Raw genomic sequence first — 27,719 nt, 5'->3', positions numbered from 1 at the left:
ATTCGAATAAATTATTCCAAAAAACTGTTTTGGTGTTGGTGAAAAAAATTTAATATATGTGCTTGGATAAGATCTTTATAAAATGTTGTTGAAATATAATTTCAAACAATGTTTTTCAATTAGTTTATAAAAAATTGAAAGATTTTTCTTTTTCCTAGATTAATAAAATACTAGTTAAACGAGAATTAAAAAGTTCTGTTTGTTGAGAAAATTTCTTAATTATTTTTAACTATAAATTTGTTTTGTTTTAAATAGCTGGTTTTCTTTGTAGTTTTTCAATTTTTTTAAATATTTGTTTAAATTAAATCGATCTTTTTTAAAGTAAAAAACTTATGTTTTAAAACGACGATATACCGTCTGAAAACGGCGACAATACTTTTTTTTTTGTTTTTTGTTTTTAATAATGACATGAAATTTTCATTCACTTGATTGGTAAGAAAATGTTTACTTTTATCTTATGAAACAATCAAGTTTAGAATTGCGCACATTTACTTGATAGTTGATATTACTAACTGGGATGACACATTCACATTTTAGGCATGGCTGTTCTACGAAAAGTTGGTTTGAAAAATTGCAAAAAACATTATGATGTGTTTTTCAACGATGTATTATAGAAAGTAGAAAATTTTTAACTAAATGAATGAAAGAAAGTGACCACTGAAACGAGCTTTATCCACATTAAAGGTCATTTCATAAAAAAAAAATCACACTTTTTTACACATTATTTAAATGTTATAACACAAAGTAGAAAAATTTGAAATTGGAACCCAACTAACATAACATACCATTTACACATGTAAAAAAAAATGAATTTGAAGTTTATCGTTTATTTATCTAAACAACAAAAATATATTTATAATTAATTAATTTAAAATCCATTCATCCAAACTTATTGATACAGAAATATTCTCACAACCAAGTTAAATATTTTGTCACAGATCAACTATGGTGTTTTCCAACAAGTGGATGCCATCTCACCTGGAGCGACCTTTATCTGAAGCAAGGTTCTAAATTCTTGTCCATCTCAAAATGAGGAGAAAAATACGAAGGAGAAAAATAAAACTAAGACTATTCAGATTGTGCAGCCACTATGGAAATCTAAATTCTTGTCCATCTCAAAATGAGGATAAAATCATGCTGGCAAGTTTTCTTGCCAAAGAAGAGAAATTGAACTCAAATTCAAATAGCTCACTGATCCTTCTCAGAACCAATTTCTTCCTCAGAATCACAGCATTCATAGGTCATTTCCACATCTTCTTCCTCAATTTCTTCTTCTCTTGTGTAGCTGTCCACATTATCAAATGAACGATCTAGACTGGTTAAAATATCCGCAGCCTTGTTTCGAAAAATTAATCCAGTTCTCATCACATATTGTAACTTATCTCTAAAACGGGCAAGAGGATGCTGGTCAACCAATCTTCCTCGACGGTAACCCTCTCTTAACACCACCGTCGTCGTCTTACATTTCAGTGAGAGGTAGAAGATACCAGGGTATCTTGTAAATATCCTAGTGAACTTGTGTGGAAGATTCAGTTCCTCTCTCAAGCTCCTAAGGTAATTTCTTTTTGTTTTCTTGTAAAGAGTCAGCGACAGAAACTCGTGTAACACCCCAACAACTCGCTTCTCCATAAGCTCACTATTCGGATCAATTGCCCTTGAATCCTCATAGGGAGAAATGTATGGCAGCTTCTGAAACTCATCCATCCACGCTTTCACCTTCTTTTGACCGCCATAACCTCTTGGGAAACTCATGCTAAACTCCAATGCAGCCTTCCCTCTTTTATAATTGCCATAACTAGATACGGCATCACTAGGAGCATCATCGATGCTACCTCCGATGCCCTTTTCGTTCATCTTCTGCAACATAGAGACTGAATATTCCTCCGGCCAGTGCACTAGCTTCAAACTGTTCAATCCATTTGTTCCCTTAACAACCCGAAAATGGTCTGGAAATTTTCTAACCAAGTTTCGGTCAAAGTCATCCGGTAATCCGAAATCCCATTTCAAAGGATGTATTGCTTGCAGAGGCAACTTTAAAATAAGAAAGCATCACAGGTAAGAAATCAAAATAAGGGCAAGGATTATAGGAACACAGTGCACCAGTATTGGAGCCTTTTGAAAACTAAACTAAAACAACTTTTGTATCACAAAAACCAAAAGCTTGAGAGAACACATTGAGGAGAGAGCATAAAAATCGGTTACACTATTATTTTCTCAAATGTTACTTTAGCTACTTCAGCTCTAGATCAGCTATTAATCAGCAAACAAAAACAGAGGTCTCATCAGTTCTACAACTCTAGAAAAGCCTTATCAGAACAAATCTACAAGCAAAAGCACCGAGACCGAAATACATTTACAAAAAAAGTTGAAAACTTTACCATTTTATTCCTGGTCATCATAAGAAGCCGGCAAAGCCTTTCGACGATATCATTCTCAGATTCATTAAACACCTTAATTTCCCAGTCGTGCAGCCTTTGTCCCAACTGGGTCAGCTTAAAACAAGGCAGAGAGGGGTATTTCGGGTGAGGATACTCCTCGAACAGAGTGGGGTACCTTCGAACGAAGCGTAGAGTTGGCACGGTGAGACCCAGCAGCTTTTGAGAGTCTAGCAGTGATTTTGAGGTCAAAAAGGCCGTGGATGAACGTGCTATAGCGTCTTTGATGAGACACGCAGCTTTAATGTCGGTTTGGCTATCAATAATGTGGTCCAGCGAACGATTTTTGACCCATTTTAATCGAACTTTAGCAATTGAACGGAACTGGAGAAGATTATGAAGTGGAGAGGAGGAGATATTGCTGTTTTGAAAGTATGATCGGAAGATGTTTGTTGAAATGCTTCTCATGTCACGAATGTTTTTGCAGTTGGGCTTCGAAAGCAGTTCGAGTCCTAATACTTTTCGTCAAAAATGGGCTTATATTCTGCGGCCGGACCAAATTCTTCAGCTTTATCTTTTAATTTAATTTATATTAGTGTTCGTATGCACTAATTGTACGTTTGTATAATTTATTTTTAGAATGAAAAAAAAATAGTGAAATAAAAAATACAAAAATGAAGTTTTGTATATAAATATCTACCAAAAGACAAAAAAAAAAGTAAATATGACATTTTTGTAAAAAATTTTTTTTGAAATATGACATTTTCGTAGTTAAATAGCTTTCAAAGGACAAAAAATGTTGGACATATCAATGTACCAAAGCCTCGTTCATGTTTAATATGTTATGTTAAATTAAATTATGATAACTTTGCAATTGAAACGACAAATCATGATACTAAAAAGTCTCGAATTTAATAATATAGTATAGATAATATATATTTTAAAACTTAATATTTGTAATAAAACTTTTAAAAAGTATTTACACCTGTTGACATGCAAATTAATTCAAATTTTGCTGAATTTAGAGAGACAATTATCATAGCTAGATACAATTATGTAAGAATGGGAGACATCAATTTAATCGTGTTGAAGTTATTTTAATTTGTATCTTAATTTTATTTTGCTTTCTAATAATTATAAAGGAATTATTGGAAATGATTATATGGGTGAAGAAAAAACTATATGTTTTTTTATATTTACTATAAATATAGTATGCTTCTCTTAATTATATTATATTGAATACAGTACTACCATGACAATTAAGCGTTTTTCAAATCTTACATTTAATTTTCTCCAATGTAATTTTGTTTACACTTTTCAAATGATTTGGAAATTGGAATGATGCCCAAACACTAATTAATTAAGGAAACTTGTCGTTGTGTACTAAAGTCTTCTTCTATTTGCACTCTCAACCACACAATTAATATCAAAATATTATCCATCTTCACCTTAATTCAAACCCCCTAACCCAACATAATAATAATAATAATAATATAAATATGTATAAAGAAACTGTAAAGCAAGTGTACCTAACCTTCAACCAACTCCATGCTTGGCTTGGGCCTTGGCTTGCCTTGGCTTATGAAATTTTATTTTATAACTTATACACATAACACAATACAATAGAAAATATATACATCGAAAAAAAAACCCACCATTGATATGAAAACATATATATGCAAAGAACAATCAATAATAATTTCAAATATATATATATATTAATTTATGCGCAATAATTTCTTACATGAAATAAATATATATAACACAATTAACGTTAGGTGAGTTGATCAACAGCCTCAACTGTCCAATTACCAGTTTAACAAAGGCTTAAAATAGAAAAACCATATATATGTATTCTGGAAAATATATAATTGAATACATGAAGGAAATATATATCAATTAATACTGTCCAAAAAAAAGAAATAATTGATCTATATAAAATTTAATCTCCATTATGTTTCTAGGGTGATAAAAGTATAGTTCCATTCTAGAAAAAGAGGAACCAAGATTTCAGCTCATAGTTTATTTTCATTCCAAAGTAGTCTCGACATAAATTAATTAGGCGTGTTCTTCTTAGGATTTATAATATAAAATCACAATATTAATCTATCAAAATGAAAATTTGATATTAATTACCAACCATAGAGCTAATAATCAATTAATCATTACGTATACAATATACTCCACAAAATTAGAAGTAGCTAGTGATATAAAACTTTCACATTCATAAATACACGAGTTCAAATTGTAATAATAAGAAGACAAAAACTCATATGATACGGTCTCAAGGGTCATTTTTTTAAGACGGATCATCCATTAAAAGTATTACATTTTATGTCAAAAATATGAATTATTATTATAAATATGGGTAAGTTTAACCCCTCTAAAAAATGAAACCGTCTCACGAAAGTGTTACTAATAATAATTTGGGGTTGGAAACATGAAAAATATAGACAATCTTATCGTGAAAAACACGAATAAGTTGCAGTGACATAAAACTCACTCGATCGCTTCGAATGATAACAATAAATTTTTATTTAAAAAAAAAACATTTAAAGAAGCCAAAAAACTAAAATGGATGGAATCAATGATGGAAGACATAGACATTGTATTCCACCACAGTATACCCAGTTTTGAGGTCGAAAGTATGAGTCCTCGCCTGAGCATAGCCGCGAGCGAACCGGAAAACACCGCTGCCGCCCACCACCGGCATCTCCCGCACGCCGGAGAAAACCGCGTTCCTCCCCAATATACTGAGCGTGCTGCCGTTGAATTCCCCCTCCGTGAAAGCATAGTTGAGCACCATCAGAAGCCCCAAGTGGTTCAAATCCGCCGAAGCGTATATCCCTTGTGCTCTCCCCACCATTTTCGAGCCCATTTCCGGGCCGACAGTCAACGGGTCGTCGATCATCACCAACGCCCCGAAGCCGGTGGCGGAGGAGTTCGTGACGGCGGCCTCCGCGACACGGACGGCGGTGGGGTTGGGGCCGCTGACTATGTCGTGGAAGTAGAAGTGGAGGTGGCTGAGTTTTTGTCTGCCGAGTCCCATTTCTTGTCTGGATAATTTTCTGGCGAAGTATTCTTGGGATTTTCCCGCAGAGATATTAATGAAGGTTGCCAAGAGAAAGAGAGTGAATTTTACTTCCATTGGAATATGGAGATCGAGGTTTTGGAACTTTATGAAATAGCACAAATGCATGGATTGGCTTTAAATTAATTAAGGCCTTTAAATTTGTAGTACTTTATGTTCTATCATGTATTGTTTTTTAATTAATTAATTTGGATAAAATAAATAAATAAAAGTACTTCTGAATTTAATCGCCTGTTTCAATCTCGAATGCTCAATACCTCGATTTATTTAAAATAATTAAATTATCGATCAATTGTTTGTATATATATCATTACATTTAACGAATATTTAGATATTTAACATTAATTCATATATTTCCATGACTCCATGCATATCAAACAAAAAAACAAAGATGAGTGATGTTACATGTACGCGGAGAGTTATACGTTAGATTACATATTTCACTTGAAATTAATTCATTATTATATTTAATATATTTTGAAAAGATTTTTTTTCAAATAAAAGTGGAGGGATAATTTTTTAATATGATGTGAAATGTTTACATGTAGCATTTTTCAAAAAAATATATATGTAGTGTTTTTCTTAGTGTACGTACATAAAAATCGAAGTACACATAATTCATAACAATGGCCCCGAAACTACAAAAATTTAACTTAATGTGTATATGTAGCATTTTCCTTACTAATTAGTGACTGGCGGTAAGTACGTATAACATGTCAATTTTGCGCGGAAATTAAATTCACCTGTGACAATTGCTAGCTGTATTGACAGTTAATTTCACTTGTTAAGTTTTTATTGATATGATAGTTTTTTGAACATGTAAATTATCACATATGTCAATTAATGATTAATATAACATGGAATGTTACACTAGTTTGGATTGGCCAAGCTTTAAGAGGAAGGCTAATAATTACTCTTCTTAATCAATGATCCTTCCATGCTATCATATAGTCAGTACATCCGTTGCCATTCTTAGAAGTAAATATGTAACATTCGAAAATTTTAAAACGTAAATTCGCATGCATAATCAGGAGAAATTAATTTTTAATTAAGGGTTAAATGTATTTATGTGATATTATGTGATTTATATGCATGATTTAATTTATTTTAGCATTTAACCCATAATTATGGAAATTTTAGATTTTTAAGGAATTTATTATTTTGATCGCGTAGACGGGACCATGGACGGACAAGATACCAAAATTCTTAGCCAAAAATATTTTATGAGTTTATGAGCCTTAAAATAATATTTTAAGGTATTTTGTCAGAAAAAATTTTAATATTTAATTATATATTTATTTAAGGGTTGATTTTTAGCCAAAATAAGTCATTGTAATGACATTTATTAAATTTTAAAAATTCCCTATTATAATATTTCGGGATTTAGCATTTCCCATCAGATTATTATTATTATTAGGGGTTTTTAAATATTAGTTTTATGGAATAATATTTATACTATTAGTAATATCTTTTTTTTAACCTATTATCTACCAAAATTTAAAACAAATCAATCCCTAATCTACTCCAAATCCTAACAGCCGACTCCATCCTCCTCTCCAACCATTCTTCACGCTTTCTTCAAAAAAATCACAGTCACATAGCCGATCAAACCTCGTTCGTGAAGATTTTGGTCCGTTCGTCGTCCCGGAGACCCGTATACGCATCAACCTTCATCAATCAATTAAAAAGGCATGTTTAAATCTTTCTTTTGGCCACCATATAAGCTATTAATCATGCATGACGTTTTTTTTCATATTTCATATGGTTATTTCGAAATTATGCAATCTTATTGATGTTTGATGCATGTTTGAGTGTTTACTTGTCATGGCTCACGTTTTCTTCAGCATGGCTCGGTCCAGGGGCTTGGGGCTCGGGTCAGAGATGAGTTAGGGTCCTAAGGATCTAACCATGGCCAGGTTATAGGCTGGTAAGGGGGCTGGCCGATCATAAACTTGATGGAAGGGGCTGTAGGTGACAGTTTAGGGTTTGTTGGAAGAGTGGCTCGGCTGGTCATGCTAGTACATGACCCAGCCGAGCCAAGGCTGGGTTCAAACCGGCAGGACCCTGGGAAGGTCCTGCCGGCGGCGCTCCGGCCAGCCATGGTCGGAGCAAGGCGACAGCAGCCCTTCCAGGGCTGCTGCTCGCGCAGCCGAGGACAAGGTGGAGGGGGGATCGGGTTTGGGCTGGGGTTGGGGCTGGGTCGGGTATGGTGTGGTCCGGGTCGGGTCTGTAGGGTAGTGGGTCGGGTCAGGTCGGTCCGGGTCCAGGTTAGATGGGCCGGGCTCGAGTATTTTAATTTTTAAATATATTTTGTTTTAATTGGTTTTTGGGCCAATTAATTAGAAATAAAATTATTTGGGCTTCCAAATAATTTTATTTGGGCTTTCAAAATTATTTTTAAGTTAGCCCAATGATTTTTATGGGCTCGTGGGCCCATAGAAATTTTTGGGTCAGTCAGTGATTATATGGGTCAGCCCAATGAATTTTTAGGAATTAATTAGTTAATGGGCCTAAATATTTTTATTTAAGCCCAATAATAATTAAGTATTTTATTTTAGTAAAAATTATAATTTTTAAAATTAGTTATTTAATTATGGGCTTTAAGTTATTTAATGAGCTTTAAGTCAGTTAAGGGGCTTAGTAGAGAGACCGGCAGTCTGGACCAAACCATGAAAAATAATTAAGTTCGAAATATATATTTAATTATTTTATGCATGAAGTTTATATTTTAAGTATAAGTATATTTATTATGAAAAATCAATTAAATATATATTACGGACAAATTTTCAGTGCATGCATTCATGAAATTTTATATGTTATGATTATGATTATGTATGAGTTGAGCAAAAATATTTTCTTGATGGAATTTGAAGTAGTGTGACATAAGGTTGGTTATCCACCATATGATATATGATTTATGCGGTAGTTTACTACCATAGGATGTGATTTATCACTGCCACGTACGTTGGTTTATGAGACTGATCAGTCGGCACAGATAAGCGTCACACTTACGGATATGACCATAGACTGTTCAAAAATACCATGCTCAATTATGTTATGTATGATGAAGAAAGATGATGTTTATGATTAAGAGTTATGTTTCAGTATTTATGTTATGAAAAATATTTTCATGCAGGCTCATGTATCATGTATATGTATTAGTATGATTATGTGATGCATTATTTTAAACCTTGTTATCCAAGTTTAGACATGTTGAGCCCCTAGGCTCACTACGCTTATATGGTGCAGGTGAGAGATGTTTTTTTGTAGCTCCTACCAGTGGTGAGGACGTATGAACTCACGGAACAGTGGCACCGTGACCGTTGGATGATTTAGGATTTATTTCATATACATTTTTATTATGTTATTAATTTTTTAAGCAAATTATACTTTTACTTTAGTATTTCTGCACTTGGTATTTTTGGAGCATGCAAAACTTATTTTTATTTCATGTTGATATTATTTATATGTTAGTTTGAATTACATATATGTATGGGCGTATATGTATTGTTATTATTTTAAAAAAAAATCCGCATTTAAGTTTAAAGAGTCTTAGATGTTTGAAAAGAATATCCATATAAGTGTGTGTGCTTTTTTCACATTCTTTTGCCTAAACCAATTATTCTTTTCTGACTTAAATATCGAAAGGATTTTTCTCGAAAAAATCCCAGCACTTATATCATTTATTCTTGGATCTCATACTAAAGAGAAAAGACAACACATCATCCAAGCCCGTAGACCATGGAAGCAATTCATTCTTTTTTAAATTTATTTATTTTATCATATCATATATGTTACTGGTGACAAGTACTAGGAGGCAAAACGTGGCAAAATGTTTGCCATGCTTTATTTAAAAACGTCGCAGTATTGTTTGCCACGGTTGAATTTAAACTATAATAAAATTTTTACGATGGTTAGTTTTAAACTGTAACAATACATTGCCACGATCGCAGTCAAGCGTGGCAAAATTTGCCACGGTTTGACTCAACCATCGCAAATAAATGCGACGATAAATTTTGCAACGCTAGACGAGAATTGTTACAAAAGCGTTGCAAATTCAATTTTGCAACGGTATTTGCGACGCTTGAACCATCACAAATACCAGTTTTTTTTAAATAGTGATAGGTGAGATATAATAAACCTCATTAGTTATATAATTGATAGCTGACATTGAATTGTTATAAAAACACACATCAATAAATTATTCATATTACTCAAACTATTTCTCCAGTGACATGCCAAATATACATTTAGCCATTTAGGATATGTAAATGGATTAAAAAAAAAATATTTTCCCTAATATTAATATATTTAAATTAAAAGTACAAGTGACAGTAATCTAACGGTGATATTAATATAATGTTAGCATGCATCTAACTGGATTAGGATCCCCTACTGTAGGGGATCCCATCGTTTCCTCCACAGCACACGTCCTTTCCTTTCCTTTTTTTTTTTTCCTTTTGGTTTTGTTTGTTTTTTCTTTCTTTCAAGTTTTTTATTTTTTTTTATGCATACTCAACAGGTTTATTTTTTCTTATTTTTTCCTTTTTTTATTTTTTTTAAAAAATTGGCTTTTATTATTTTTTAATTTATCCAATTTTATTTCTTTTTACAAAAATTGTAGGGGCGGCAAACATTCTCGAAATTCCGACCCTTTCTGAATCGCATCTCATTCTTGTCCCGAAAAAATCCCAACACAACATTTTCTCGAATCGAGTTTTTGCGATTTTCCCGTTTTGATTAATATCGGGAATAAAATCTTATCTCGACGGGATTCTCGACCCGTCCTTAAATAATATTATAATATATTTTATTAATAGATTGAGCTAAATATTATTGTGTTTCAACTCATATAACAATTAATTGTCAACTTAATTCACATAATAATTATACGATACACCGTATGATGTTATTCTTTTAACAAAAAAAAAAATTGAAGCATTATCATGAATATTTTAATATTATATGTTTTAAGTCGAATATTTATTTTATATTTATAAATAGTATTTTTTTAAAAAAATAAATAATCACTTTTTTTTTGTGTTTTTTGAACGAAATCTTGAAAATGAAAAAAAATCGGAATTTTCTCTCCCTGCTCGAGGGATCCCGAATGTTCACGGTCCCGAATTGAACATGTAGAAATTGAGGGCAAAATTTTTTTTTAAAAAAAAAGGATAAAAAAATATTTGAAAAGAAAAGTTGGATGAGTTAGAAAATAAAAAAGCCAATTTTGTTGGTTTAAAAAGAAACAGAAGAAAAATAAAAATACAAAAACTTGTAAAAAAAATAAAAAAGGAAACAAACGGAAAAAAAAGAAGGAAAAGGACGTGTGAACCTCCACAGCACCCCCTACTATGGTATCCCCACAGTAGGGAATCCTGATCCCATCTAATTAGTCTATAATGGACACTTGATAGAGAAAATGCCACGAAAATTGAGTGAGAGAGGTGCTTATCAAATGGCTTGTAACAATAGAAAAAAAAAAAGAAAAGGAAACCTTTTCTTAATTAATTTAATTAAAGCACCTTTACGGCCCACTGTGATATAAATATGAAGAACCCTGAAAATCGTGTATCTAACCTTCTTTGTGGTCAACTTACTCCATCCTAATATTATTGCCAAACCCATACTAATTATCATAATATAAAGAAAATGGGATGATAATTAACCTAATTTTTTTACAAATTAATTAGAATGACGTAAAAATATATATATATATATATATCACATACACAATTCAAAAAATTATATTATACGTGGAAAATTGCAATTAATATAATGTAATAAGGGAAAAAAAAAAAAAAGAAAAAGAAAAGCTGCAGCATACTTTGCCTTGTTCCCCTGGAATCAGACAAACGCAAGATGAAAACATACGCAAAGGATATTTGAAATAAAACATTTTTTAACAAAGAATACATATATTATATCCTCAATTAATTAGCTGGTGCTGAGGTCATCTCCAACCCATATCCTTTATTTTTCATCTTCTATCCTCTAAAATAGAGATTTGTGATCTCTATTTTTCAAAACCTTCTCCAACTCATATCCTCTATATATTACCAAACACTCCTTTTTAATAATTTTTTATCTTTTACAACACACATATATAATTTAATAATTATATAATATATCTTTCAACTAAATTATTTCGATGAGTTGATTCAACTAAAAATTGTGCAATATATTAATAATTATGTATTATATTATTAAACACAAAAACTAAAAATTTATTCAACTCGATTTTTTTTATTATTAAAAAAACATTTATTTGTTCATTAAATTGCAAACAACACAAAAAAAATTGCAAGCAGTACAAAACATTAATTGTACGGACATTAAAAAAATTAACATAAACATAAAAAAAAATTGGAGGATGGCATTTTCGTAATTAATGCAATCCTCCATATGATTTTTTATATAAACATTTATGGAGGATCACTATAGCACTCTTCAAAATCGAGAGTGCTTTTAGAAGACGGTTGGATAGCCGACCCAGCTCTATAATGGAGGAATTCTCCGTTATAGAGGAGCGTTGGAGATGCCCTGATGAAAAAATAATTAAAATTGAACCAAAAAATGATTGAACAATGGCAAATTAATTTATATATATCATAAAATATATAATTTTGATGATAAAAATATAGACATAGAAAACATACGCATCACTGCTTATTTATTTTTCTCAACTCAACATCAAGATAATTAAGTTACAAAATAAAAATCCTCTCTTAAGTCATTAATGGAAATCACATGCATGCCAAATATATATAATTTAAATTAAGCTAATGCTTCAATTAATAATGGAAGACATAGACATTGTACTCCACCACAGCATCCCCAGTTTTGAGGTCGAATGTATGAGTCCTCGCTTGAGCATAGCCGCGAGCGAACCGGAAAACACCGCTGCCGCCTACCACCGCCATCTCCCGCACGCCGGAGAAAACCGCGTTCCTCCCCAATATACTGAGCGTGGTGCCGTTGAATTCCCCCTCCGTGAAAGCATAGTTGAGCACCATCAGAAGCCCCAAGTGGTTCAAATCCGCCGAAGCGTATATCCCTTGTGCTCTCCCCACCATTTTCGAGCTCATTTCCGGGCCGACAGTCAACGGGTCGTCGATCATCACCACCGCCCCGAATCCGGTGGCGGATGAGTTCGTGACGGCGGCCGCGGCGACACGGACGGCGGTGGGGTTGGGGCCGCTTACTATGTCGTGGAAGTAGAAGTGGAGGTGGCTAAGTTTTTGTCTCTTGAGTCCCATTTCTTGTCTGGATAATTTTCTGGCGAAGTATTCTTGGGATTCTCCAGCAGAGATATTAATGAAGGTCGCCAAGAGAAAGAGAGTTATGATCATGGTGGATCTGAATTTCACGGCCATTAATTGCAATACGGAGATTGAGGTTTTGGAACTTAATTTATGAAAGAGCACAAATGCATGCATGGAGATATATAATGGCTTTAAATTAATTAATTTTATACTTCTTTTTTTATTATTTATTTTGGAGGAACCAAAAAAAGAAAAAGAAAAGTAAAAGTACTTTTGACTTTACTCGCCTGTTTCAATCTCGAATGACCATATATCTATTTTTTTTTAAAAGGGAAATACCATATATCGATTTAATTATGAATGCTTAATTTTTCACATTCTTTTACTTTATATTCTGACTTTTAATGTGTGTGAGAGTGTGTTAATTTTGGAGGAACCAAAAAAAAAAAGAAAAGTAAAAGTACTTTTAATGTGTGTGAGTGTGTGTGATTTTTTCACATTCTTTTACTTATATTTTGACTTAATTAAAATCAAAATGGTTTTGCTGGAAAAAATTCCCAGCAGTTTTATCCTTTGTTTTAGGATCTCGTACTAATCCAAGCCAGTACTAATCACGAAAATTGAGTGAGAGAGGTAATTAAAGTCACGTTAGATTAAGGGAACCCTTTCTCCATTAATTTAAATCACATTTATTACCCAATATGATATATATATATATATATATATATATATATATATATATAATAAATGAAGAACCTGAAAAGTCAGTGTATCTAACCTTCCTCGTGGTCAACGACGACTCAACTAACGCCATCCTAATTAATCTTGCCAATCCAGATTAATTATATATCACAATATATAAAGAAAATGGGATGATAAACTAAAGTCTTTCAAATTAGAAGGACGTACGACAATTTATTTTATATATCTATATACCAAATACACACAATTCAAAAAAGTATATTAATCCATATTATATACGTGGAAAAATGCAATGCAAGGGGGAAAACGAAAAGAAAAAGCTGCAGCAATCAGCATGTTTGGCCTTGTTCCCCTGGAATCAGGCAAACGCAAGATGAAAACAAAGCAAAGGATATATTTGAAATTTTTTTGAAGTAAACCATTTTTAACAAATTAAAGAATAGGGAAAATACTTTTTTTTCTTCCGTAAATTTGTTTATTTTTTTGTTTTAATCAATTAATTTTTTAAAGTTTGTTTTGATACACTAATTAAATTTTATTTTTTTTTGACTATTTTGATCCAATTGCTGATGTGACACCAAAAAATATTGATGCAGCACCAAAAATAATGACATACAATCTGTCACGTCAGGAATTGGATCGAAATTGCAAAAAGTTCTAATTTATTATACTAGATAAAATAACACTTGCATCCTTTCGCTGGTGCGTGCATACTAGCTGATGAAAATATCAATTAAAATAGAACCCAAAAAAATAATTGAACAAAGGCAAATTTATATCATCAAATATTTCAGATTAAACATACATAAATCTGGTGATAAATAGATTATATAGAACACACGTACATCACTGCTTATTTATTTCTCTCAACTCAACATAAAGATTAATAAAGATAATTAAGTTAAAAAAATATTAAGCCTCTCTTTATTATTCGAAACATGCATGCTTATAAATATATATATATATATATAACTTAAATACTGCTTCAATTCATTAATAATGGAAGACATAGACATTGTACTCCACCACAGCATCCCCAGTTTTCAGATCGATAGTGTGAGTCTTCGCCCGAGCATAGCCGCGAGCGAACCGGAAAGCCCCGCTGCCGCCCACCACCGCCATCTCCCGGACGTCGGAGAAAATCGCGTTCCTCCCCAATATACAGAGCGTGCTGCCGTTGAATTTCCCCTCCGTGAAAGCATAGTTGAGCACCATCAAAAGCCCGACGCCATTCAAATCCGCCGACGCGTATATCCCTTGTGCTCTCCCAACGGATTTCGAGCTCATTTCCGGGCCCATAGTTAAAGGGTCGTCCATCATAAACACTCTGCCGAAGCTGGTGGCGGAGGAGTTCGTCATGGCGGCCTCCGCCACACGCACGGCGGTGGGGTTGCGGCCGCTGACTATGTCGTGGAAGTAGAAGTGGAGGTGGCTGAGTTTTTGTCTGCCGAGGCCCATTTCTTGTCTGGATAATTTTCTTGCGAAGAATTCTAACTGGGATTCTCCAGCAGAGATATTAATGAAGGTCGCCAAGAGGAAGAAAGCGAAGATATTGATGGTGGGAACAGTGAATTTTACGGCCATATTGTAATATGGAAAGATGATCACATATGCATGGAATGTACTGAGAGACCTTATTATATATATATATAATATAATATAGAGAACTTGGACAGGACCGGCAGCGTAGAGAGATTTTTATTTTAAACTTTTATTTATGTGTGTAATAATAAAATTTTGATTGTAAAGATTTTTATTTTAAATGTTTATTATTATACCTTTATTTACCATGTATACTTACATATAATAATATCATTAAATAAGGCGTGTGACGAAATTTGTTTGTATATTTGTTTTCACAATAATATTTTTAATATGTGTGAATATATCGATCAAATGAATAACTTAAATACTTGTGGTATTAGCCTTTAATGGGTGTCCAAGTTGATAAAATAGGTGAACTCTTGGTCATAGGTCAGGACTTCGATTCCCCCTGCCAATACTTTCTTGAACTAACCTGTCACACCGGGCTTGTCTAGTGTGCTTTACCTGACTAGCGTAGTTTGCAGGCTATTGCGTTAGTTCGGGGGTTTATCCAGAGCACACTGAAAAGTAGCGGCCGCGGGTTCCCACGTCACAAAAATAAATAAATAAAAATAAATACTTATGGTATTTAAACTTTTTGTCGTAGCAATTTGGATTATAAAATTGAGAAAATAATCGATTCAATTATTTAATTGTCGTGTTTTTTGTTTTGTTTTTGTAATCTAAATTATCAAAATTTTGTTTTAGTTTTGTAATTTTTTTTAAATGCTACATTCAGTTCTTTAATTATATTTTATGTTTTGGTTGGTTCTCTTATCGAAGTTGTATTTTAGTTTTGTATTTTTTGTTTTTCATTTTTACTTTTGCGTAGATGTGACACGAACGGTATAATATAAAATACTGAAGTGATATGAAAATTGATATTTGTTCAGCGTCATATCAACGCTTTGACGAAATATTATACTAAAAATCAAAGAAAAAACAATAAAAAAGCACATAAAGTTATTAAAATACAACTTCAATCAGTTAAAAACACTACAAGTAAGAGCACTAAATTGATCATTTTGCAATTTAACTTCTCTAGCTAAAATATCAATTAAACTAATTAAATAGTTAAGTCACAAAGTAATATTATTTTATCATCTTTCGTTCGTTGGGCACAAAATCCATCATGGACCTCTTCCACCAATTTTTTGCATACTCCTACTCCATTCTCCACACTTTTAAAGCATCGGAATCAACTGGTGTTATCTAATTAAAGGCCATTAAATTTGCAGTATGTTTTGATATTATAGGGGTTTGTAATTAATTCCTCAGCACGTACGAATTTCAACTACCTTTAATATTGGCACGCAAATGGCTATTATTTACTTTGTTAAACAATTTTTTTCCCAAGATGACTACATGGTCAGTATGATTTTAGGTGAAAGTAGTCCAAAGAAGTAATGTTGTTTCCATAAATATGAGTTTAATTGGAGTTTATAGACATTGCATTCCTTCTCAAATTACATAAAGTATTAGTTTCACACGGTAAGTCTTCAAGACCACCGTAGATAATACTAACTTAACAAATTAAAATACATATAACAAACGTGTAATATATTTTTTAGAATGATATATGATGTCATTACTTTGTCATGAAATCAATAGTAAAAATAATGGAGTAAAATTAATTAAAATTTAAATATTTTGATTTATACAAAGTAATTAATAATAGATATAATAGATAATTGAAGTAGGATAATTTCTTAGAATATTTACACACCTTAAGGAGATTAAAATCGTTCATATTTATTATTATTTTTTCATTTTTCAAAGATAATAATCAAAATAGTTTTGTAAATTTACCTATTTGTTGTTTTGGTCATGTAAATATTCAAATATGAGTTTTGTTATGGATTATGCCGGAGTGATCATGACGATAATATAATTGCGAAATAAAATAATCAATAAGGACACCAAGGATTTACGTGGTTCACCCAAAATAGGTTACGTCCACGGAGCTGCTTCAATGTTTATAACCGAAGAAATATTACAAGTGTATACAAAATACTATATCTCTCACTATCCCACACCTCGAGTATTACCGAGAAATAATTCTCTAACTCACACAAGAAAAAACACTCAATATTTTCTTTGTATTTGCTCTTAAAGGAAGAAAGAAAAAAGCTGAAGGGATGAAATAAACTGAAGGAGAGTAAGCCTATTTATAGGACTTCTTTACGCTTGGAAATTAAATGCACCGCATTCAATTTCCTTTCCCAACCAGCACCTACCATCTGCCACCATCCCACCTAACAAATCTCCCACTTGAAGACTTGATATCAATCATGGCTTCACACAGTCAATGCAGCAGCTCAGGCTCCCTCGCTTATACTTGCAGTCCAACTGAAGTCGAGCATAACTTTAGTTTGTCAGTGGTCACTGCCTTTGTGAACATATCAGCCGGATTTTTGCTTCCAGGAATCTTTTCAAGCATCAAGATTCCATCTTCCAGAACAAATCTGATGAAATGGTACCGAACCTGTATATGCTTCGTCCTAGCATGATAAACAGGATTCTTTGCCAAATGTACAGCACTCTGACTGTCACAGTGTAATGTGCTATCTTCAAGCTTTTGACCCAACTCTTCAAGGAATAATCTCAACCATATCATCTCCTTGCTAGCTTCTGTCACTGCAACATACTCAGCTTCAGTAGTCGAAAGTGCAACAATCTTTTGCAACTTGGACACCCAGCTTACTGCCGTACCACCTAATGTGAACACATATCCAGTAGTACTCTTCCTGCTATCTAGGTCACCACCCATGTCAGCATCTACAAAACCTTGTAAGCCTGAATCTGACTTTCTGAATCACAGAGATGAACTGATAGTACCTTTCAAATATCTGAGAATCCACTTCACTGCTTCCCAGTATTGTTTCCCTGGATTACTCATAAACCTGCTCACAACTCCCACTGCATGTGCTATGTCTGGTCTGGTGCACACCATTGCATACATGAGGCTTCCGACAACAGATGCATAAGGAACCTTATTCATATAAGCATGCTCCTGCTCCGTCGATGGTAATTGGGCTTTTTAGTTTGAAATGAATAGCCAAAGGAGTACTCACCGGTTTAGCTTCATCCATGTTGAATCTGCTAAGCACCTTTTTCACGTACTCTGCCTGAGATAGCTTCAAGACTCCGTTCACCCTATCTCTCAAGATCCTCATACCAAGAATTTGTTTTGCAGCTCCCAAATCCTTGATATCAAATTCTTTTGATAAATCTCTCTTGAGCTTATCAATCTCTTCCAGACACGCTCCTGCTATTAACATGTCATCCACATATAGCAGTAGAATGATATATGAACCATCAATCTTCTTCACATAACAACAGTGATCCGCCTGGCACCTCAGGAAACCGTTGTTATTCATGAATCCGTCAAACTTCTTGTACCACTGTCTTGGAGCTTGTTTGAGACCGTACAAGCTCTTCTGAAGCTTGCATACCATTTTTTCTTTCCCTCGTACTTCGAATCCCTGTGGCTGTTTCATATAAATTTTTTCATCCAGATCACCATGAAGAAACACCGTCTTTACATCCAACTGCTCCAGATGTAAATCTTCCTTAGCCACTAGTCCAAGTACTGTTCTGATAGTGGTTAACTTAACCACTGGAGAGAAAATCTCAGTGTAATCAAAGCCTTCTATTTGTTGAAAGCCTTTTACAACAAGTCTTGCCTTGTACCATTTGCTGTCATCAACTTCTTCTTTGATCCGGTACACCCACTTATTGTGTAATGTCTTCTTGCCTTTCGGAAGTTCCGTCAACTCCCATGTCTGATTGGATGACAGTGAATCCATCTCATCTTCCATGGCTAACTCCCACTTGATTGAATCATCATTTTGAATTGCTTCTTCAAAGGTCTCAGGTTCACCTTTATCAGTCAGCAAAATATAGTGAAGTGCAGGGGAGTATTTCTGAGGTGATCTGATTGTTCTCGACGATCTCCTGAGTTCAATCACCGGAGTTTGTGGATCAACTTCTTGTGCAGTTTCTTCTTCCTGGTTACTATTCTCCGACTCATTCATAGGAATATCTATCAATGGCACTTCATTTGACTTCAGAACTTCGGGACATTTATCTCCTGCTGCAATGTCTGACTTGTCCTTGTACAAAACTTGCTCATTGAAAATGACATCTCTGCTCCGAATAATCTTTCGGTTTTGGTCATCCCAAAACCGATAACGAAAATCATTATCTCCATAACCAATAAAAAAATACTTCTTTGATTTCGGATCAAGTTTTGTTCTGTTGGCTGAATCGATGTGAACATATGAGAGACAACCAAACACTTTCAAGAACGAAAGGTTTACTCCTTTGCCGCTCCAGACCTCCTCTGGTATTCTGAAATCAAGTGGTACCGAAGGTCCTCTGTTGATTAGATACGCTGCAGTGTTAACTGCATCAGCCTAGAATGATTTCGGTAGTCCAGCGTGCAATCTCATGCTCCTGGCTCGCTCATTCAGGGTCCTGTTCATTCTTTCAGTCACGCCATTCTGTTGAGGTGTACCAGGAATGGTTTTTTCTATCTTGATCCCGTTCTGTGCACAATACTTCTTGAACTCAAAATCTTCATATTCTCCTTCATTGTCGGACCGTAAGCACTTCACCTTCAAGTTGGTCTCATTCTCCATCATGGCTTTCCACCTCTTAAAGGTTTCGTAAACGTCAGATTTATTTTTCAGAAAATAAACCCAAACCTTTCTGCTCGAATCGTCTATGAATGTGACGTAGTATCTTGAGCCTCCAAGGGATGTCACATGAGATGGTCCCCATACATCAGTATGAATTAACTTCAACTTTGATGCCTTTGGTTCTCTACCTCCCTTTGAAAAGCTAACCTTTTTCTGCTTTCTAAGTATACAGCTTTCACATAGCTTGTGTTCGACGAACTTTAAATCCGGTAGCTTCCCTTTTGATATCAGCATCTTCATTTCCTTTTCACTCATATGTCCAAGTCTACAGTGCCATAGACTTGAGTTAGCTCCAGCATCCATAGCTTCTAACACATCTCTGCAACTGGAAGTCATGTAGAGCGTTCCAGTTTTCTGTCCTCGAGCAACAATCATGGCTCATTTGCTCACTTTCCAAGAGCCATCACCAAAGGTCATTTTATGGCCTTCGTCATCGAGCTGTCCCACTGAGATCAAATTTCTGGTCAACTTTGGTACATGCCTCACTTTGTTAAGCTTCCAGATGGATCCGTTTGACATTTTCAAACTGATATCACCCATACCAGCTATTTCCAACGGTTTTCCATCAGCCAGGAAAACTTTTCCGTAATTACCAGCAGTGTAATTACTGAATACCTCACGATCTCCGGTGGTATGAAATGAAGCTCCCGAATCCATAACCCATGAATCAACCGGGCTTTTCATGGATAGTACTAAGGCATCATGTACATCCTCAGTAACAACATTTGCATTATTCTTGGGTGATCTGCAGTTCTTTTTCATGTGACCAGTTTCACCACAGCTCCAGCACTTCAATTTCTTTTCAAAGGTATTTTTGTCTTTTCCATTCCTTGACTTGGATCTGCCACGCCATCGGTTAGAATTCTTTTCAGCACTTCTGCTTCTACTTCTGTTTTTAAGATTCAGGGCAAATCTCGATGATGTTGCTTCTCCCGAATCCCTCCTGCGAACTTCTTCACCAAGGATTCGATCTCTGACATCATTGAATTGTAACTTTTCTTTTCCAGCAGAATTGCTAACCGCTGCCCGCATCGGCTCCCAAGCATTTGGTAATGACGCCAAAAGAATAAGTGCTCGAATTTCATCATCAAATTTAATTTCAACCGATGTTAGCTGGGAAACAATCGTGTTAAATTCATTGATGTGTGCTGCCACCGAAGCACCTTCCTCCATCTTCAAGTTGAATAACTTTTTCATGAGGAACACTTTATTATTTTCTGATGGCTTCTCGTACATGTCCGACAAAATGGACATCATCTCCTCTGTGGTTTTTGCCTCAGCCACGTTGTGGGCCACGTTCTTTGTTAGGGTCAATCGTATTACCCCTAACACTTGTCGGTCAAGAAGCTCCCACTCATCATCCTCCATCTTTTCTGACTTCACCCCGGATAGAGTTTGATGTAGCTTCTTGCTATACAGATAATCTTTAATCTGTAACCGCCAAAACGTGAAATCTGTACCGTCGAACTTATTTATTCCCGATCCCGATCCGTCATTTCCGGCCATCGCTTCACCTGCCTTAATAAAATTTCAAAGGAAGAAAGAAAAGAGCTGAAGGGATGAAATAAACTGAAGGAGAGGAAGCCTATTTATAGGACTTCTTTACGCTTGGAAATTAAATGCACCGCATTCGATTTCCTTCCCCAACCAGCACCTACCATCTGCCACCATCCCACCTAACAAGTTTTTGTGTCATCAGTTAGGTTATGTTTTGATTTTTAATCAAATTTTATGGAGTGATGACATGAGGATGAATACGTCAATATTTTTTGAGGCCACATTAACATTTTTCGCAACAAAAAAAAAAAAATCAAAAGCCAAAACATAACATACATCATCAATCAAAATATAAAATTGAATACTAGTAACATCAAATCATAAAATGGGCCAAATTAGAAGACCGATTTATCTATTTTCTCTTTCGTTCACAGACTTTATTCTTGTGGGGTGTAAATATTCTTGTTAATCGGCCCAATAGTTTATGAAAGCCCAATATTTAGAAACGAATTCAATAAAATAACCATATTTACACGGGCCCAAATATCGCCAGAAACCCTAGCTCCAGCAACCATTTCTTTTCTTTTCTCCCAGAGAGAAGCAGGGGCGAGCCAGCAAGAACACTGAAAAAATGCCGGCGGGACACGGATTGAGGTCGCGTACTCGGGATCTGTTCGCTCGTGCTTTCAGGAAGAAGGGTCCCACACATCTCACCACCTACCTTCGGACCTACAAGGTCGGGGATTACGTAGATGTTAAGGTAAACGGGTCGATTCACAAGGGTATGCCACACAAGTTCTATCATGGAAGAACGGGTCGGGTCTGGAACGTTACCAAGCGCGCCATCGGCGTTGAAGTCAACAAGCAGGTAAGGATCGAGTGCACCTACTTTTTGTGTATGCATTTGTGCAAGCATATATCATGTTTTTATGCTGAATTTAGATGCCCATTTGACTATATCGTTTTATTTCCATGTTTTTTTTACCGTATATATGTGTGATTAGGCTATGTAAGTTGATACGGAAATGATCTCCTCTCAGCTCGTTTTTTGTCGATCATGACTCATGAGAATTTTTTATGTATTTTCCTCGAAACAGCTGCTGCCTTGAGTGGAGTTTATATAAGATTTTTAGGTTTTATATTTAGATTATACGAGACTACTACCATGATAATTAAAGTTCGATAATTTAGAGCATCTTGCACTTCTTAGGACTCACAAAGTATTATATTTGGGTTTTGTCAACAACAGGATAAGAAGAGATTAAATGAACTCACAACAGAACATCTGGATACATTTCCTAGCCTATCTGTATTTTTGACAGATTTGTTAAGCACAAAGCTTTGTATCTACCTCACGAAGTTTGATTAAATCAAAGAATCTTATAAAACCGAGCAGGCATTGGTAATCTGTGAAGTTTCCTGCTTTCGCTCGAATTTCGTGATGTATATGGTCTTTATGAAGCTTTCCCTATTGCATCTCCTCTATGTCTTCGTTGTGCCGATGTTGAATTTAGTTTAATAAAAAAAATCCATTAATCAGTAACCGACTAACTTTTGAAAAGAAATGGTAACATCATAAATCCAGCCTGACCATGTCAGAGATGAAAGCTGGTAATCCTACAATTAAAAGAAACATGCTGTACTACTAAAAAACCCTTGTATTACCAATCAATGAGTACACAAAGCAAAGTCTGTCTTTTTATTTTCGGTTGGGCAAATGATTGGGGAGGACAACTCTTTCTTTATGTATTTCAATAACAACTTTTTTTAATCTCTTCAAATGTTTGTTTTATTCTTTCCCCTTTGTTGTTATCGCATGTCATTTTTCAATGACGACGATCAAATGTAATAACCCGGTGTCGTGTTCTTGTGAATGCAGGTTGGTAACAGAATCATAAAGAAAAGATTACATGTTCGTGTGGAACATGTTCAGCCATCACGTTGCCATGAGGACATCCTTCTGAGGATCAAGAAGAATGATCAATTGAAGGCCGAGGCCAAGGCACAAGGTAAAATTATTAGCACAAAGAGGCAGCCAGAGGGTCCCAAACCTGGTTTTATGGTGGTGGAGGGTGCTTTGCTAGAGACCGTCACTCCCATCCCGTACGACGTGGTCAATGACCTCAAGGGTGGTTACTAATGTTGGAGTCTTTCTGTATGGCTTTCCTTTTCTTTATTATAGATATTGATAATCCAGACCAACTTTGGGGCATGTTGGTGATGTCGTCTGTCTGACTTTACGAGTAAAAGCATCCGTTTTTTAAATTATCATATATGAGAAGTTGATGTTTTGAACGAATTGCATTTCTGTTCATGTTAATCTCCATTTGTTTTTTAGATATTTGTTATGTTATAATTTATGATGGTTCAAGGCCTGCCGGATTCCCCTGGGCTTCTCAGTTGGTTCATGTGAGATGATCTCGGGGATTTAAATTTGTGAGAATCCACGATGAAACTTATTATTTGACATAAAAAGTAATATTTGACATGTTTTTGTGTTAGCTTTTATATCATATCAATTATGCACGAAGTATCAGTGGAAGTGGAGATAATGTAACGCGTGCTTCACAATTCCCTTTCAAATGTGTAAATATGTTATGATATACGGCTTTTCTGTTCAAACGAAATGTAGAGGAAGCCTAATTATTCACTATAAACAATTTTTTTTTAGCAATTGTTGATATTTAGATGAACATGAAATATTCTTGAAATTATAAATCTTTTAATGTAGTGAACTTAACCAATAAATAGGTTTTAAAATTTATTCGGAGATTTTGTTCTTATTTCAATCTCTCAGTTTGTAACAAAACATTTTTCATCTTCTTGATTAAAATATGCTACAACCATAATTTTTCAATCGAATGTTATTTTATTTTTCTTTTTAGCTTCATCGAAATATACTGAAAATATAGTTTGTCACTAAAATAGTGTCTGTATAATCTTATTCAAGTGTTTCTAAATTTCTAACAAATATTCACTGATTACAGGATTGAAAGCACTTTAAATAAGCTCGGAAACAATTTTATTTTGAAATTTGAAATTTAACAGTTTAAAAAGTGAAGAACAAAAGCTAGGGAAAAAAAATTAGTTCTAATTCTAACTTCTAGAGGCTTCGGTTGCAGAAATTGCCCATTTGGTTTTATGATTTCCCTTCTAGAGCCTTCCATTTAGTTCACAGTTAAATTTCCATTTGTCGTCTGGATTCTTCTTGCTTCTTCCTCATCCCCAACACACTTCGTGCTCTATCAATGGCGAGAATCGGCGAGGGCGATAAGCGCTGGATTGTGGAGGATCGTCCCGACGGTACCAATGTCCACAACTGGCATTGGTCCGAAACCAATTGCCTAGATTGGTCGAGGAATTTCTTCAAGAATCTACTTTGCAACAAAAACTTAATCTCGGGCGAGGGAAATCTCTATATCAGGACCAAGAATCTAGAAAAGCTTGAAGGCGAAGCCTATGTTAATGTTCGCAAAGGGAAGATAATACCTGGGTATGAGCTTAATCTGGTTCTTTCCTACGTTGCGGAGGCCAAGGATTCTGATAAAGATTCCGTGATTTTGTCCACCGAGGGTTCTGTTGAAGTGCCCTATATTTCTGATGAGAACGCCGGTGAGGATCCTGAAATTAGGGTTACTATCAAGGATGATGGGCCGGTGGGGAAAAGATTGAAGGAGGCGTTTCTTGCCAAGGGGAAGCCGTTTGTGTTTGAGAAGATTAGAGAGTATGTTGATGCAATGGCTAAAGGTGGGCCTGCTAAGGACGACTTGGAGGTTAAGAAGGTTGTGGCGAAGAAAGCCAGTTCTTTTTCGCCCTCTACCGATGTGGCTAATGTCGGGAACAATAGTGCTGTGAAGGAGAGCAAGAAGGAGGAAAAGAAAAGGGAAGGATTTAAGACGATAACGATGAGCGAGAAGTTCTACTGTCGGGCAAAAGATATGTACGAGATTTTGATGGACGAGAATAGGTGGAAGGGGTTCACTCAGAGCAATGCAAGCATAAGTAAAGAGGTGGGGGGAGAGTTCAGTATTTTCGACGGATCGGTGACTGGTAGGAATCTGGAGTTGCAAGAGGGCAAGTTCATTGTTCAGAATTGGCGGTTTGGTAGCTGGCCGGATGGCATAGTGTCCAAGGTATGATTAAATATTCTATCCTTATTAGCAATCCTAACTAAATTGTTCGTTTTTGGTGATTTTTAACATGTGCCACATTAATTTCCACTTCCACAACGTTAATTCTTTAAGTTCTATTGTATGATATGGTAGAGAAAGGCTAAATTTGTTTGCTTTTGTTGTTGATGTATTTATGAAACTTTGTTGGTGTTTTAGTTGGATGATGTGTGCTGCCTTCTTAAGCTCTCGTTTAAAGAAAAATGGAGGACTTTTTTATTTACATTCGCTAGGCCCTTGAATGATTTCCAATACTGAGTTAACAGCAGTCTGTGACTAATGTATGTGCATGCCTGGTTGTTGGTCTATTTTACAATGTGTGTGCGTGCGCGCGCGCGCGCGTATTCCTGTTGAATAACATACATTGGCAACTTGCTGATTAAGGAGTGAGACCAGCAAAGTGTATACTCAACAGATTCCTAGTGTATAAATAACTCTATGCTGGTGCTTTCTTGTTTCCCGAGCATCTGAATATTCTTCACAGAAGAGGTTATGGATGCCTGTTGCCCTTCAGTAGCCCTTCCGAGGATAAAATCTGAACTGGGATTTGATAATAACAGGACGTGATATATGTTTTACGAATAATTTGAGATGCACCTTTTGTCACCAAATGTACTGAATGTTTATAAGATAAACATATCTGTGTGTATAGAAGCATAGTTTTGCTGGGTTACTAGGATAAGCCGAAGGATCCTCTGTTGATTGATGAATGCCATGACATCAGTTTTTCCTTTTCTGCAATAGCTTTGGTCCAAATCACGTGTGTGGATTTTACATCTATATGAACCTGGATTAGCTAATGAATTTTCCTCAATTTCATTTTGTTGTTGTGTATTATGTCTGCTATATCAAGCCAACTGGTCCCTGATGTATATGTATCAATTTAACTGTGTTTGAACTTTTGAAGTAAGCATTTTGCTGGTGGCATGACATATCCTTGATTATGTAGGTGCGTCTTACTTTTGAGGAGCCTGAACCTAGCGTGACAATTGTCAAGCTCACACACACGGATATACCTGAGGAAGATAGGTTTGTAACTCTTGATCGTGTAATATGTTAGTAATTTTCTTTTGTGACTTTTTTATTTCTCTTGTCAATAATTTACGATCTTGCAGATATGGAAATGCAACGGTGGTGGAAAATACTGAGAGAGGATGGCGGGATCTTATTTTCCACAAAATACGGGCAGTTTTTGGCTTTGGAATGTGAAATGTTCACTTTGCTCTTATACTGTTGAAGAACCTTGTCATTGTTTCTTGACTATTGAAATATGGATTTAATCATTTAATGTGACTTTAAAGACCCAAAGTTTGTGGGCCGGTGTTACACGAAATGTTGTTTATGGTGAATTTTCTATAATGTATCGAATTTCTTTGCAATAAGCTAATCTACTCTTTGAGTGATGAATTCTGATATTAGATAATTCCACATGCCACATTTTTTGCATATTCTGCGAAGTTGCTGTAAATCTTTCTTTAGCTTGTAATTAAGGTCCTGCTTAATCTCTTCTGGTAGTTGACTTTTAATACTAACGATTACACTCCTAGATTTTGAAATAGGTCGAGTAAGAATATTTGGGGAAGTGGTGAAGTTTTAGTTGCTGGTGCTCGTTTATCTCTTGTTTTTACATGCTTGTGTTTCTATACCGAACTCGGAATGGTTTGAGCATCATCTGTCTCCGTTTCACGGCAGACTTTGTTTGAAATCCTCTTAGTATTTGAATGCATATGCTGCTTCTTTTCAAACACCAATTCCTTGTTTATTTTTTGCATTTTACTACTTTTTTTTAAAAAAAAAAAAAAAAAAAAAAAAAACCTTTTCACTGGCACTTGGTCTCTGTACTTAGATTAGCGTTGGTGGCCTTTTACCACTCTTGAGAGACAACTTTAATCTTTTCTGTCTCTAAATGTGAGGACATGATCACCTGTCTCATTCAAAATACGTATATACACACATATATATATTATTTTGGAAGAAAAAATGTATGGACTTAAATAAATAAATTCTCTAAAACTGCTTGATCTCGACCATTTGCGGCTTGATTAAATAAAATATACATACAATTCGTCATGATCAATTAAGTCATTGCCTGATTATCTTCAGACACAAGACACGATATCGATTTGATTGAATGAGGCATGCTTATTTGTCACAAGATTATATCAGCTTTAATCATGCGTGAATTTTTTATATCAATTATTTTTTAGTTTGAACGGTATTTATAAATTGGAAGTTTCCATTACTCATGAAGACCAAAATTAAATTAATGATTTACAAGTAAAAAATGAAAAAGCCAAAAGTTAAAGAAAACGATTAATAGTGACCTTTACTTA

The 27,719-nt window shown here is 34.7% G+C and overlaps 6 protein-coding genes across 6 annotated transcripts; 2 read left to right on the top strand and 4 right to left on the bottom strand.

The window, feature by feature from the left end:
- Positions 1-1,034: 1,034 nt before the first annotated feature.
- LOC140873603 (protein WHAT'S THIS FACTOR 9, mitochondrial) lies at positions 1,035-3,223 on the bottom strand. Its single transcript, XM_073276784.1, has 2 exons — positions 2,379-3,223; positions 1,035-2,031 (listed from the first exon to the last, which is right to left on the bottom strand). The coding sequence occupies exons 1-2, from the start codon at positions 2,841-2,843 to the stop codon at positions 1,189-1,191; spliced, it is 1,308 nt and encodes a 435-aa protein (XP_073132885.1). The 5' UTR covers positions 2,844-3,223; the 3' UTR covers positions 1,035-1,188.
- Positions 3,224-4,868: 1,645 nt separating this feature from the next.
- LOC140873781 (dirigent protein 22-like) lies at positions 4,869-5,542 on the bottom strand. The gene has a single exon (XM_073277029.1). It carries the CDS (start codon positions 5,521-5,523, stop codon positions 4,960-4,962), a length of 564 nt encoding a protein of 187 aa, XP_073133130.1. The 5' UTR covers positions 5,524-5,542; the 3' UTR covers positions 4,869-4,959.
- A 6,718-nt stretch (positions 5,543-12,260) lies between these two features.
- LOC140873788 (dirigent protein 22-like) lies at positions 12,261-12,842 on the bottom strand. Its single transcript, XM_073277038.1, has one exon. The coding sequence runs from the start codon at positions 12,840-12,842 to the stop codon at positions 12,261-12,263; it is 582 nt and encodes a 193-aa protein (XP_073133139.1).
- Positions 12,843-14,426: 1,584 nt separating this feature from the next.
- On the bottom strand, positions 14,427-15,017 carry LOC140873677 (dirigent protein 22-like). Its single transcript, XM_073276885.1, has 2 exons — positions 14,929-15,017; positions 14,427-14,898 (listed from the first exon to the last, which is right to left on the bottom strand). The coding sequence occupies exons 1-2, from the start codon at positions 15,015-15,017 to the stop codon at positions 14,427-14,429; spliced, it is 561 nt and encodes a 186-aa protein (XP_073132986.1).
- A 6,750-nt stretch (positions 15,018-21,767) lies between these two features.
- LOC140873625 (large ribosomal subunit protein eL21z/eL21y-like) lies at positions 21,768-23,521 on the top strand. Its single transcript, XM_073276812.1, has 2 exons — positions 21,768-22,085; positions 23,097-23,521. Exons 1-2 carry the CDS (start codon positions 21,849-21,851, stop codon positions 23,355-23,357), a joined length of 498 nt encoding a protein of 165 aa, XP_073132913.1. The 5' UTR covers positions 21,768-21,848; the 3' UTR covers positions 23,358-23,521.
- An 869-nt stretch (positions 23,522-24,390) lies between these two features.
- Positions 24,391-26,802, top strand: LOC140873737 (uncharacterized). Its single transcript, XM_073276971.1, has 3 exons — positions 24,391-25,350; positions 26,336-26,415; positions 26,502-26,802. The coding sequence occupies exons 1-3, from the start codon at positions 24,466-24,468 to the stop codon at positions 26,593-26,595; spliced, it is 1,059 nt and encodes a 352-aa protein (XP_073133072.1). The 5' UTR covers positions 24,391-24,465; the 3' UTR covers positions 26,596-26,802.
- The last annotated feature ends 917 nt before the right edge of the window (positions 26,803-27,719 follow it).

Source organism: Henckelia pumila, unplaced genomic scaffold (genome assembly GCF_033568475.1).
Source record: "Henckelia pumila isolate YLH828 unplaced genomic scaffold, ASM3356847v2 CTG_80:::fragment_1, whole genome shotgun sequence".
Lineage (NCBI taxonomy): Eukaryota > Viridiplantae > Streptophyta > Magnoliopsida > Lamiales > Gesneriaceae > Henckelia > Henckelia pumila.
Note: the sequence above shows the minus strand (reverse complement) of the source record. Positions and strands in the feature narration are given on the sequence as shown.